This window comes from Pelodiscus sinensis, chromosome 1, assembly GCF_052426305.1.
Source record: "Pelodiscus sinensis isolate ZL-2025 chromosome 1, ASM5242630v1, whole genome shotgun sequence".
NCBI lineage: Eukaryota > Metazoa > Chordata > Testudines > Trionychidae > Pelodiscus > Pelodiscus sinensis.
In genome coordinates this window covers 47,840,018-47,852,252 of record NC_143052.1, presented here as the reverse complement: position 1 = coordinate 47,852,252, position 12,235 = coordinate 47,840,018, and the positions used below count along the sequence as shown (strand labels likewise).

At 45.4% G+C, this 12,235-nt stretch overlaps 1 protein-coding gene and 1 long non-coding RNA gene across 2 annotated transcripts in view; one reads left to right on the top strand and one right to left on the bottom strand.

The window, feature by feature from the left end:
- LOC142829510 (uncharacterized) overlaps positions 1–4,405 on the bottom strand; it is a 117,665-nt gene extending 113,260 nt beyond the window's left edge. The window contains exon 1 of the long non-coding RNA XR_012903944.2: positions 4,282–4,405. This is a non-coding gene — a long non-coding RNA (uncharacterized LOC142829510). The remainder of the gene's footprint in view (positions 1–4,281) is intronic.
- CAV2 (caveolin 2) lies at positions 3,457–12,235 on the top strand. Its single transcript, XM_075929307.2, has 3 exons — positions 3,457–3,891; positions 4,389–4,576; positions 10,647–12,235. Exons 1-3 carry the CDS (start codon positions 3,742–3,744, stop codon positions 10,795–10,797), a joined length of 489 nt encoding a protein of 162 aa, XP_075785422.1. The 5' UTR covers positions 3,457–3,741; the 3' UTR covers positions 10,798–12,235.

Sequence of the window (12,235 nt, the reverse complement as noted above, 5' to 3'; positions counted from 1 at the left end):
TACGTCTAGACTGGCATGATTTTCCGCAAATGCTTTTAACAGAAAAGTTTTTCCGTTAAAAGCATTTGCAAAAAAGAGTGTCTAGATTGGCGCAGACGCTTTTCCGCAAAAGCACTTTTTGCAGAAAAGCGTCCGTGCCAATCTAGACGCGGTTTTGCACAAGAAAGCCCCGATCGCCATTTTCACCATCCGGGCTTTTTTGCGCAAAACAGTTTTTAGCTGTCTACACTGGCCCTCTTCCACAAAAACGTTTCCGGAAAAGGGCTTTTCCCTGAACGGGAACATCAAAGCATTTGCGGAAGAACTGATTTTGGACAGTAGAACGTCAGTGCTTTTGCGCAAAATCAAGCAGCCAGTGTAGACAGCTGGCAAGTTTTTGCGCAAAAGTACTTGCTTTTGCGGAAAACCTTGCCAGTCTAGACGCAGCCTAGTAGGAATGAGTTATATAAAATGGAGAAACAAAGCCTGAGAATGAGATGCTGAGGATTTTCAGTGAAGGATAACTGGGCCACTTCTCATTTACTTGTTATAGACTATGGGTAGGTTTAGGCAGGGCATAAGAGGAAAGAAAATAAGATGTTCCATAAAAGATCCATGAGACTGGACACAGTTTGGATGGATAGTGACAGATCCCTGCTTGACAGCCTGCTACCAATCAATGGTGAGTGGGAAAGGGGTTCCATGGCTCACAATGGGTGTGGGGGTGCAACACTTATAGTGGAGCGAAGATGCGGGGCCAGTCACTTTCCTGCTGATCCATCAGCACAGCCCCCTCTGAATGGTGGCTCCATCCTTCCTCCCCATCTCATTTCCAGCTGGCACTGGCTGAGTGCTGTATGCTGCAGTGGTTGGCAAGTACAGGCAGGTGCCAAGTATCAGCCTGTTATATGTCACCTCTGCTGCCCACCCATTGACCCTTTATGTGCTCCCCCTTTCACTGTCCTCTCCCTGCTGTGCCTCTTTGCCCCCCCTCAGCCCTGCTGCTTCTCCTTACCCCTCCCTCCTCCCCCTATGGGACATATCCTACTCCCAGGGTTGTGCAAAGAACCAGCTCACCAACAGCCTAGCTGACAGGCTCCTTCCTTGTCCCGCTGCCTCTGACTGGGCTGGCACCCCAAGAAAGCCCAAGACCTGAGTGCTGGTGAGGAGCCAAGCCCTACATGTACCGAAGCCATGCACAACACTGGCACAGGGACTCCTTTCCACTCCTCAGCTAAGCTCTGGAGTGGGGGGGGGGCGGTGAGAAGTGATTTCCAGGCAATTCACACCACAAACCTGCAAGCTCTGCAGCAGCCCCCTTGGCAGGGGCAGAGTACTCTCTTTACCCCTTGGCTCCCCCAACTGTGTTTGGCCCTGACTCTAAGGAAAGTCAGACTGCTATATCACCTAGGCACCCTCCCTTGCTGGGACATCGCTCCTGCCAGGTTTGTGGTAGCCTCTGCAGTCAAGTTCCTTGGGCACTGATTCACAATACACCCTTTAGGCTTAAACTCTTCCTGTTCATGTGGTAGCCAGGGGAAAAGGAGGTGGCTGGGTTATGTTGGTGGCCAGCAGCAGTCTAGAGAAGTTAGCTGCCTTTCAACACTGTGGCTACATCTATATTGCACCTCTCTTGTGCAAAAGCCTATGCAAATGAACTGTAAATTAGCATATTGCTACACTTCATTTGCATAATTAATTAGGGGCCATTTTTGTCCAAGAGGCTTTTGTGCAAAAAGGAGCTGTGTAGACAGCTTATTTTTGTGCAAAAACGCCCTCTTGCACAAGAGCCATTCTTCCTCATTTTTTCCAAAAGATCAGCTCTTGTGCAAGAGTGGGGTTTTGCGCAAAAAGGAGCTGTCTACACAGCTCCTTTTTGCACAAAAGCCTCTTGTGCAAAAACGGCCCCTAATTAATTATGCAAATGAAACATGGCAATATGATAATCCGTGCTTCATTTGCATAGGCTTTTGCACAAGAGGTGCAGTATAGACGTAGCCTTCCGGACAGGAAGGGATAAGCTGCTTTCAGCCATAAGCAGGGGGGGGAGGGGAAAGGGGGGAGAATGGGGAAGAAAAGATGTGCTTGAAAGTAGGAATAAGAGATCCTCCGGAATAGGGCTTTATTCCGGAGGATCGCACCAGTCTGGATGCTCTTTTCCGGCTTTTCCCCAAGCCGGAAAAAAAGCGGCGGCCATGTTTATTTAAATCCCACGGGGGATATTTAAATCCCCCGTGGATTTCCCTATTCCAAAGTTCTAAATTAGCATGCCTCTTCCGAAGAAGGGGCCAGTGTAGACGTAGCTGGTGAGTGGAATGTGGTGGGCATGGATAGTCAGGTTGGTCAGTCACTTCCCCCATGTTAGAGAGTGTCACTTCTCCCTGGCTGTGTCTACATTGGCATCCCTTTCCAGAAAAGGGATGCTAATGAGACACTTCGGAATTGCAAATCCGCGGGGGATTTAAATACCCCCCGCGGCATTTGCATTTACATGGCTGCCGCTTTTTTCCGGCGCGGGGTTTTTGCCGGAGAAAAGCGCCATTGTAGACGTGATTTTCCGGAAAATAAGCCTTTCGAGTAGGAATAAGGGATCTCCCGGAAAAGGGCTTATTTTCCGGAAAATCGCGTCTACACCGGAGCTTTTCTCCGGCAAAAACTCCGCGCCGGAAAAAAGCGGCAGCCATGTAAATGCAAATGCCGCGGGGGATATTTAAATCCCCCGCAGATTTGCAATTACGAAGTGTCTCATTAGCATCCCTTTTCCGGAAAGGGATGCCAATGTAGACACAGCCCCTGTGTTTGAGAAGTTGGGGGGGGAGGGTGTCACCTCTCTCCCTGTCTCCTTTCCCCCATTGGAACCCGAAAGTCAACCAAGGTAAATGGAAGGAACCCAGCTGCACATTGTTTCTTTTTAACAGGGGCTCAGTTATCTTGATGTCAATTTGAATGCATGTACCATCAATAAGAATCAGCCGCTGGCAGCCCACTCACAGCCAGGCGACATCTACACTGGCATGATTTTCCGGAAATGCTTTTAACGGAAACATTTTCCATTAAAAGCATTTTCAGAAAAGCGCGTTTAGATTGGCAGGACGCTTTTCCGCAAAAGCACTTTTTGTGGAAAAGCGTCCGTGGCCAATCTAGACGCACTTTTCCGCAAAAAAATCCTGATCGCCATTTTCGCCTCCCACGCTACAGAGGAAGGCAAAAAACCTCCAGGGTCTCTGCCAATCTACCCTGGAGGAAAATTCCTTCCCGACCCCAAATAAACCCTGAGCATGTGGGCAAGAAATCCTGAGGCTCTGGCCCTGGATGCTAAGTAGGTTTGCCACCGCCCACTCAGGCCCACCCATAGCTATGGTCCCGCCCAGCTACCCCAGAACAGTCAGGGCATGTAACAGGCCCTGTTCTCCGGGGACCCATCCTCGGATCCCCCCACTCGCGAGCGGGGCCAGGGAGTCACCCCGGTCGCTGCAGCCCAGCCATGGGCCACTGGTGCCTGCGGTGAGGGGGTGCAAGGAGGCCTGTGGCGTCACCCTATTTAGCAATTAGCAGGGCAGGGGGAGATGCCCCAGCCCCGGCGCGGGAACGGTGCAGGGCGCGGACTCTCCCTCCCTCGGCAGGGCGGAGCCTGTGCAGGAGCCAGAAGGCAGCCCCTTGCGGGCGCGCCGCTCGCCGGGGCGGGACTCCGGGCCAGCCCGGCTCCACCCAAGCCCAGAGGCTGCGGGGACGCCCCGGAGGGAGCGCACTAGCGGAGCCGCCATGGGGCTGGAGAAGGAGACTGGAGACACCAAAATCTTCATGGCCGAGGACAGCTTGGGGCGCCCCGGCGGCCTTGCGCTGGCCGGTCCGGAGAAGCTGGCAGAGAGCGGCCAGGGCAGAGACCCGCGGGGGCTGAACACCCACCTGAAGGTGAGGGAGGGTCCCCGGCGGCCACCTGAGCGCCCCGCTGCCTCCGCGCGCTGGTCTCTGCTCGCCGCCCCGGCCCCTGGGTCCCTGCAAAGCAGGCGGCTGCGATTCCCCTTAGCCGCCGCGCTGCAGCCACCGTGACCGGCTTGGGCACCTCCCTTTCTTCCCAGGAGCCGGGGCGGTTGTTTTCCCATAAGGGGCTGTTGTTTTAAACTGGGCAGTACCAAAATCGCGGGGTGTCTCTGTCCGATCCCGCCTGAGCCCAGCCTGCCCCAGCACCTGTGCAGGTCACGCCCAGCGAGTTTCCTTCTCTGCAGGGGTCTGTAGCCAAAATCCATCTGCTGTACTATAAAGCCGCGGCAGGGAAATTAAACATAGCCCAGTGCAACCTACTCTGCCTCTTTCCCAGCATCCGTCGCAGAGGCTCCAGTTTAGTTCCCTCTTCAACCCCAGCGCCTGCTATTGCCTTTACACGGGGGGTGTTTTCTCTGTCCTTCTAGCTGGGGTTTGAGGATGTCATAGCAGAGCCTGCGTCATCTCACTCCTTTGACAAAGTTTGGATCTGCAGCCACGCTCTTTTTGAGCTCAGCAGATACGTGCTGTACAAGCTCCTGACTCTGTTCCTTGCTATTCCACTGGCTCTGGTTGCAGGAATTGTCTTTGCAGTACTCAGCTGTCTGCATATTTGGTGAGTAAATGAATTGCCTTCCACTTCAGTTGTCTTCTTACTGAAACGTTAATCTCCATATACAGTAAAGAAGTGCCTCTTATGAATTCAGTTTCACAAGGGAGAGTGAACCATTCTTGTGTTATTGCCATAGATCCTAACAAGTGATAGTCACCTCTACATCTAGTATAATCAGGTCAATTTGAGTATTTATTAAAGGGACAACAATACACTTTTTGTGCTCAGTTCTTCATCTGTATAATTTCTACCAGAGGCCTGTCTTGTTTATGTAATTTGCAAATTCCTTAGGACAGGGACTGTTTCTTTCTTTGAATTTTGCTGTGCTTTGCACAGTGGGGCCTTGATCTTGGCTTGGGCTGCTACATGCTACTTAGGCAGGGCTGGCCCACAACATTTTGGCACCTGTGGCAGGGAGCTCAAATGATGCCCCCGTGCCCCCTTGCTTGGGCCAAAACATTGAAAGGTCTCAATTCTCTGCGTCCTAGTGACCTCCTTCACCCCACCCCACCCCCCCACACACACAGTCTGGCACCTGAGGCGGCTGCCTCAGTTCACCACATGGTAAAACCAGCCCTGTACTTAGGTTATAAATAATAATAATGGTGATGGCTTAGTTTCTTGGACTATGCAGATTACTTAATCATATATGTATTTAATGGTGTGTGCTCCTGAAATCTCAGGATACCGTATAAATTTTTGTTAATCTCTAAGGTACTGCAGAGCCATTCATTGGGTTTTTTTTATTTCACATTTATTTAATGTAAGGGCTTGGTAGAGGTATTATGCCAGCTGAGTTGGAGGGCCATGTTTTGCTTCTTCCCATTGCAACTTTTTTTCTCCATTACAACTTTTTCTCATTGGTTTGTCACCCAGTCCCCTACTCAGTTGAGCCAGCTACTTCTCTTTTCCCATGCTGCTTTGCTGAAAAAAATAACCTTAGCTTTACTATTATCATCAAAGTTGCTGCCTCTGTCTTTTAGTGTGAGGCTTGGTCAGTGCTTCATGCAATGTTGTGCACCCTAGCCACCTTCAGGAAAGGGTTCCCTTGCTAAGCTCAGGCAGTCTGACCCTGGCCCCATGGCCAGTCCCACAGGCAAGAGGCAGTAGCTCTAGAATCTCACAAGAAAGCTGATATGCTTTGCTATATTTTTAGCAATGGTTTGGAAAATCTTCAAAACAGAAAGTCAGCTATGTGGAGATGGATGGAAGGAAAAAAGAACCAGGGGATGGAAATGAAAGGGCTATATAAGAGAAAGTTGGGAATCCACCTGACTGCACAGCAGGTGAAAAGAGTAGGATGACAAAAGGCCCAGTAGCATGCGCACCAACCAAGATTTTCTTTGCATGCTAGTTTTAGATAAGATTTTCATTGTCAGAACTTATTTTCAGGCATGGATAGCTAGAGTTAGCAGCTCTTTAAACATCTAAAGATGTTGTAGTCTGATTTAATAAGCCCCAGTTCATTAATAATGTTGTTTTTGTACCCCAGAAACACCTCTTGTATGAGCTTCAATGCAACTGAATGCAGACATGAATTTTACTGAATTAAGTCCTTGAAAGTTGATACTATGAATAATCCCCACTGATTTTAACAGGGGCTGCTCAGCACTTCAGTGATAGAGGTGTCTAACCATAAGCATCCACTTATGAAAATTATGGCTTTAGTTTCTCTCTGGGCCTAATTATTACACACAACACCCACATCCACACCCTTTACCAATACAGAAAGCTTTCATTCTGATCACCTGTTATGCCCTGGGAGAGGTGTAGCTCTAGAATCTAGTTTGCTCTACTTAGCTACCTCTAGCTCCATCCCTACCCAACCCAGGATCTATTTCAAGTAGATGATGATGATCAGCTTAATCTAGTTTTCCCCACAAACTCCAACCTAAAATTAATAAAGCTTGAGTCTTAATTTCTGTGCAGCATTATCTGCCTTCTCCAGGTTCCTTGGGAGTATGGATTTGAATGGAGCTGTTTCCCCAGGATCTGGTGATTGGGCAGGAGACCTCATGGAGTGGTGGGTAGCTTAGGGTTTCTGAATAGCTAGTACTGTGGCTTCCTTTGGAATCCTGTTGGGCTTAGGAACATACCTGTTGCTTGTTTTGTGGGTGAGAGGATAGGAATTCCATTCAAACCCTCCCTTTTTGGAACAATTCCCGGAAAACTCAACTAACAGATTGTGAGTTTGCAGTCCGATGTAACTGGCTGCAGAAGAGGCCTGCAGAGCCTCTGTGCCTCAGTTTCTTCATCAATGAAACTGAGCCAGTTATATTATAGGGTCTTTTAGGAGGCTAAATTCCATGCTGTTGTAAAACACTTTGAGGTCCTCAGATGGAAAATGCTGTAGATATGCAAAGTAGTGTTGTAACTATAAAGCCACACTAAAAATCCACATAAGCCTGGCTTGACTTGGCATTCCTCACTCAGCTAGAACTCCCCAGGATTTCAGCAGTGGTTGTGCATCCCATATCTGAGAGCAGACTCTAGCTCTTGGTAGCTTGATTAATTTTAAAGAAATGCAGTATATTGCACAACATGTAATGGGAGCAGGTAAGGAGAAAAAGAAAATTAAATGAGAAAAATACCAACAGTGGGATTTGATTTAAATTTTCATTTTTATGTTCCTATTAAAGAGTAACATGTCCTGGACCCTCCCTCACACTGACATTAAGCCGGTCTCTATGGTTGCACTATCTGGGCAAGAATGAGAGAGTCTGAAACTCTGCCAATGCCAGCTAACAGTTTAGCGATCTGTGTACGAGCTCATTGCAAAGTTACTTTTCTGCATTCCTTTGCCTGTAGTGATTTCTTTCTCTCATGCTACAGACTGTAAGTTGTTGAAAAATTGTCACACCAACTGTTAGAGGCTCCATGTGACTATCTTGAGTAAACTTTAAGAGATATCCTTAAACTGGAGCTGGAATTTTCTGTTGAAGTGATTTGTTTATGGCTAGGCTGTGCTGCTTCAATACCAGCATTCCAGATGATGCACTCAAAATTGAGCCATACCATAGATCAGAGACCAAATATTGCTCTGAGATACATGTATGCAACCATTTTGAAGCCTAACTTGTTTGTCTTTTACAACTCATGGCAGAATTTGGCTCTACTCTTTTTTTTTTTTTTTTTCTTTCCTCCCTAAAAAATGTCCTAGTGTTTGTTCTTTAAAGTCCTACCCCTGAGAAAAAAGTTGTGGACTTGCAGCTTTCTCTTGGGGAACTTTCCATTAAGCTAGTGTAGCATGCACAGATCTCCTCTCCAACACTGGAAAGCAAAGTTCTCCTCTGCCCATGTAAAGATTCCCAAAAGCCAATCAACTTCATGCCTTGACTGCATTTGGAGCTGCAGGTACTTGGCATTAATCTGTATCAGGGCCTGCACTTCCCTCCACTACTTGCTACATGCACAATGACCAAGATGCAAAGAAGTGGATGTCTCTCACCTTTCACGTTTTTCTCTAGCCCTCCATTCTGTGGTACTCAGCCTTGATGACCACAGAATAATGAGAGCTGGAAAGCCTCATCCTCCCTGAATGAATGGAATCAGAGAGCCACCCAATAACTGTCCTGACATTGTGTGGCGTCAATGTGAGAGGAGTCCGTCCTCCCTCATCTCTTCTCCCCACTTCTTGACTGCAGGAAATGAAAAGGAAAAGATGTTTCTCTCTCTGCCTTCTTCACCCCACCTGCCTGTTCGTAGGGGGAGGATCTTTGTGAAGCAATAGACTAGAACCTCATACTGTATTCCATCTTGGGCAGCGGGGACTATTTTCGTGACTGCCTATTAAGTGTTAACAGCATTTCTGTTATAAGTCTTAACTATCACTTTGATTACATTCTAAGCCACTGGATTTAATTCACTTTTGGAAACGTGGCTGTGTCTTCTCATTAGGCACATCTGTACCATATCCCACAGCAAACTTCCCAGCCCATGCCCACCAAATTGCATTTGCAGGGTTCATGCCAGCACTATAAAAATAGCTGGGTAGATGCTAGAGGGGGCTTGAGAGCCTGATCTCCTCCCCCAGCCACAGATGCTGTCTATACAGCTGTTTTTAGAGCACTAGAGCAAGTCTGTGCACCCAGGCTGGGAGATTTGCTCTCAGATGCAATGTAGATGTACCCTCTGCTCTAAGTGGAGCTTGAGGGGCTCTGACTGCCTGCAGCCTGTTCCACTGTAGAGCCTAGATCCGTCTTGTGCAATGTTTCTCAACCAGTGGTACGAGTACCCTAAGGGGTACCCGAGAGAAGTCTGGGAGGGGGGGTACATCAACACAACTGAAATTTGAGGAAAACTTGAATTTTTGCGTTAAATTTTACAGCACTTTATTATTTTTATACTTTTTACACCCAAAAATTTCATTGCCCACCCAGCTACGATTAAGTTGTTTAAACAAATGTGTTGCAATGGAAGAAAAAAATGTTGTGTGTCTAAAAACTGTAGATACTGGGGGTACTTATGCTTTTTTTAAAAAAAGGGGTATAGTACTTTGTAAAGAAGGGTTGAGAAACACTGGTCTTGTGCACCTCAGAAAGTAGAAGAGGCTAATCAAGGAGAGGATTGTTCCAGAATACTGGTGGGGAGCAGTAGTAGGAAATCTCCCCTGAAATAAACATTCTGTTACTGCTGTCCTTGCCAGAGGTCCTACCCAAGGATTTTGGCTTTACCACTACCTCTCTATTAAGAGTGATTTCCAACTGCTTCCCACACTCCTGATGCAGCTTCCCACATAGGATTTGGGGTGACGGTTTAAATTGCACCAAGTTATTCAGCAAATAATTTGATCAGATAATAATGTAGAGAAAATCATAAGCTACTCATGGAAATCAGAAGAGAAGGTGCAATTTATCTAGCAGCACACTCTATACTATATTGTATATACCAGAAGTAGAGAACCTTTGTTCTGTTGGGGGCTGCTGATCACTTCCCCCCCCCCCAAAAAAAAACACAAGTGAGAAGCATGGTGAGAAGCCCCTGACTGAGAAGAAGAAAGACACTGCCCACATTCCCCTTGCACACCAGAGCCTAGGTTGGGCCCAGCCAAGTAGGTTTTGTGTGCTCCAGCCCTGCAGATGAGAGGCTAGGGGAGCTGGAGCACCAGCACAGGCTCCCAATGCTGAGCCTCCTGGGCTGGATCCAGGTAAGCTAGGGGGCGTATCCATCTCCCAGGTCTGAAGTTCCAACCCCTGGTATAAACAGCTGAACTGAAGGTAGCCGTAGCCACACGTCTGAGTATAGTGTCCCCTCTTATGCTGCATGCATATTATTCCAGCAGCATTCAAAGTTCTATATAGTATGTACATTACTTGCTGTTTCAGCAGAGACAAAGAAATAGAAGGCTTTAGAAGAACAATTCTTCTTTAAATCCATCTGGGTTAGCTGAGAGTGCAACATAGACATATTAGCATACTGTTTGCATTGTTGGACTTGATTTGATAATGGCTGAAAACCCAAACAGACAAACATTTAGTATTGCTCTGTGCTGCAGCCTTTTAGAAAACCACTTTACAGTCATAGTTCAACATAACATAAATCATTTCTACGTTTGTTTTTTATCTGTGCTGAACAACATTTAAACAACTTCTAGCTTGATGAAATGCCCAAAAAAATGAAGAGAAGTCAAATCCCTTTAGCATAAATTACACAATATGTTGCTTCTCAGCATAGATGAACTCCTGTTTTTCTGGTGTCAAGTATCAGGAGGTGGCCATGTTAGTCTGAATCTGCAAATGCAACGAGGAGTCCTGTGGCACCTTATAGACGAACAGTTTTATTGGCGCATAAGCTTTCATGAGCAAAGACCCACCTCGTCAGATACATCTGACGAAGTGGATCTTTGCCCATGAAAGCCTATGCTCCAATAAAACTGTTCGTCTATAAGGTGCCACAGGATTCTTCATCACTTTTCCTATTTTTCTGAAGGCTTTAAATGTCTCGAACTTTTATTTAACCAGGAAAAAAAAAAGATTTCACTGCCATGAATAAATGTAACCAAGGATTGACTGGTAGTTCCATTATTTTGTAGTAGTGGTAATCCTCAAATCTTCCACTTTCTTCTTCTTTTTAGGATTGTGATGCCTTTTGTAAAGACCTGCCTCATGGTCTTGCCTTCTGTGCAGACTGTATGGAAGAGTATGACAGATGTTCTTATTGCACCAGTATTTCAGAGTCTAGGCCGATGCTTCGCTACAGCCAATATACGTCTGGACCAGGAGTGAACATCGGGGATACAATTCTGCTGTAGTCTTAGATTGTGGTATGCCTCTTTGCTAAAATAGTGCTGATGCACTTAACTTCCATTCCAAAACATGTTAGGATTAAAATAGCTGATTTATAGTAGGGACTCGTTATTTTAAAAAAAAAACCCACACATTTATTTTCAGGGGATCAATTTAAGATAAACTAGACTAATTTCATATCTACCTGTTTTAAACAGAAAAAAGTGAGGTATTCTGGCAACACTTTATTTTAATGGTGCATTGGTTGCCAGATTGCAGTAAAATTCATGTGAGGTATATGAGACCATCACAATAATGTCATAAAATTGTTGTTGCTGGTGGTGTTACTCTGAATACTAGTGAAATTAGTAATGATGTCATACACTGGTCTAAACTTGCTTCTAGGGGTCAGGATGGGTCTGGCCCACTATTCAGCATAATACATGGAAGGTTGTATGCTCAGTTATCATTGTTACCAGGAGTTGTGCCTGCAATGCCCTGTGTGCAAAAGTGTGGGGCGGGAATTCTTTTCTACTGATGTACATGGGAAATATTAACTCCCTTTACTGCTTTGTAAATCTCCCACGTATCGATGGAGAAAAGTTCCCCAAAGGTTACCATTTAAAATGAGGTGTTATCTTATGGTTTGAGACAATCAGCTAACCTATGTATTTTATTTAATGAAATTTTAACTTTGCTGTATATTTTGTACTTATGTAAATGTTACTTTATCAGTTTTCCTTGAAGGATTGTTTCTACAGCATTTCTATACTTGCAGAATTATTATACTGAAGAAGTTTGACACTGCAGGAAATTAAATGAGATTGAATAGATTACGCAGCTTTTGGGAAATGCTACTGTGCAATTCAAGTATATCAAATAAATATATTTTCATACATGAGTATAAAAGCAGTGCACATAATTTTTTTCATACAAGATTATGCAAAAGAGTTTGAAATCACATGTTTAAGTGAATTGTTCATTTTTTATTAAAAATAGGCTGTATCAAATGCAACCTTGCCTATTTCTGTGTATAATATTGTGATATTTAAAATAATATACACTATTCTGGCACTTTGATTAAGTGGAAAGCATTCTGTCTTGTATTAAGCAAGTGGACATATTTAGTATGCTCGTCCAATTCTCTGTACATTTGAGTCTGGTAAATGCTTATTTACTACTTTTAAGGTCTAAGTATAAAGGATAGTTTTCCCTCTGAACTTAACACAACTTTTTAAATGAGAATGGCATATATACAAAGGTACATGAAAACTGTATTGATGTTGCGATGGGGTACATGCTACTGATTTATATAAATGCAGATGAACAAGTTACAACTGTAAAATGTTTATAGTATGGTGCAATATGTTCTCCTCTGAAGCAATGTCATGCATTCCTTATGATATGAGGTATGTAATAAAACAATTAGCTTTTTCAA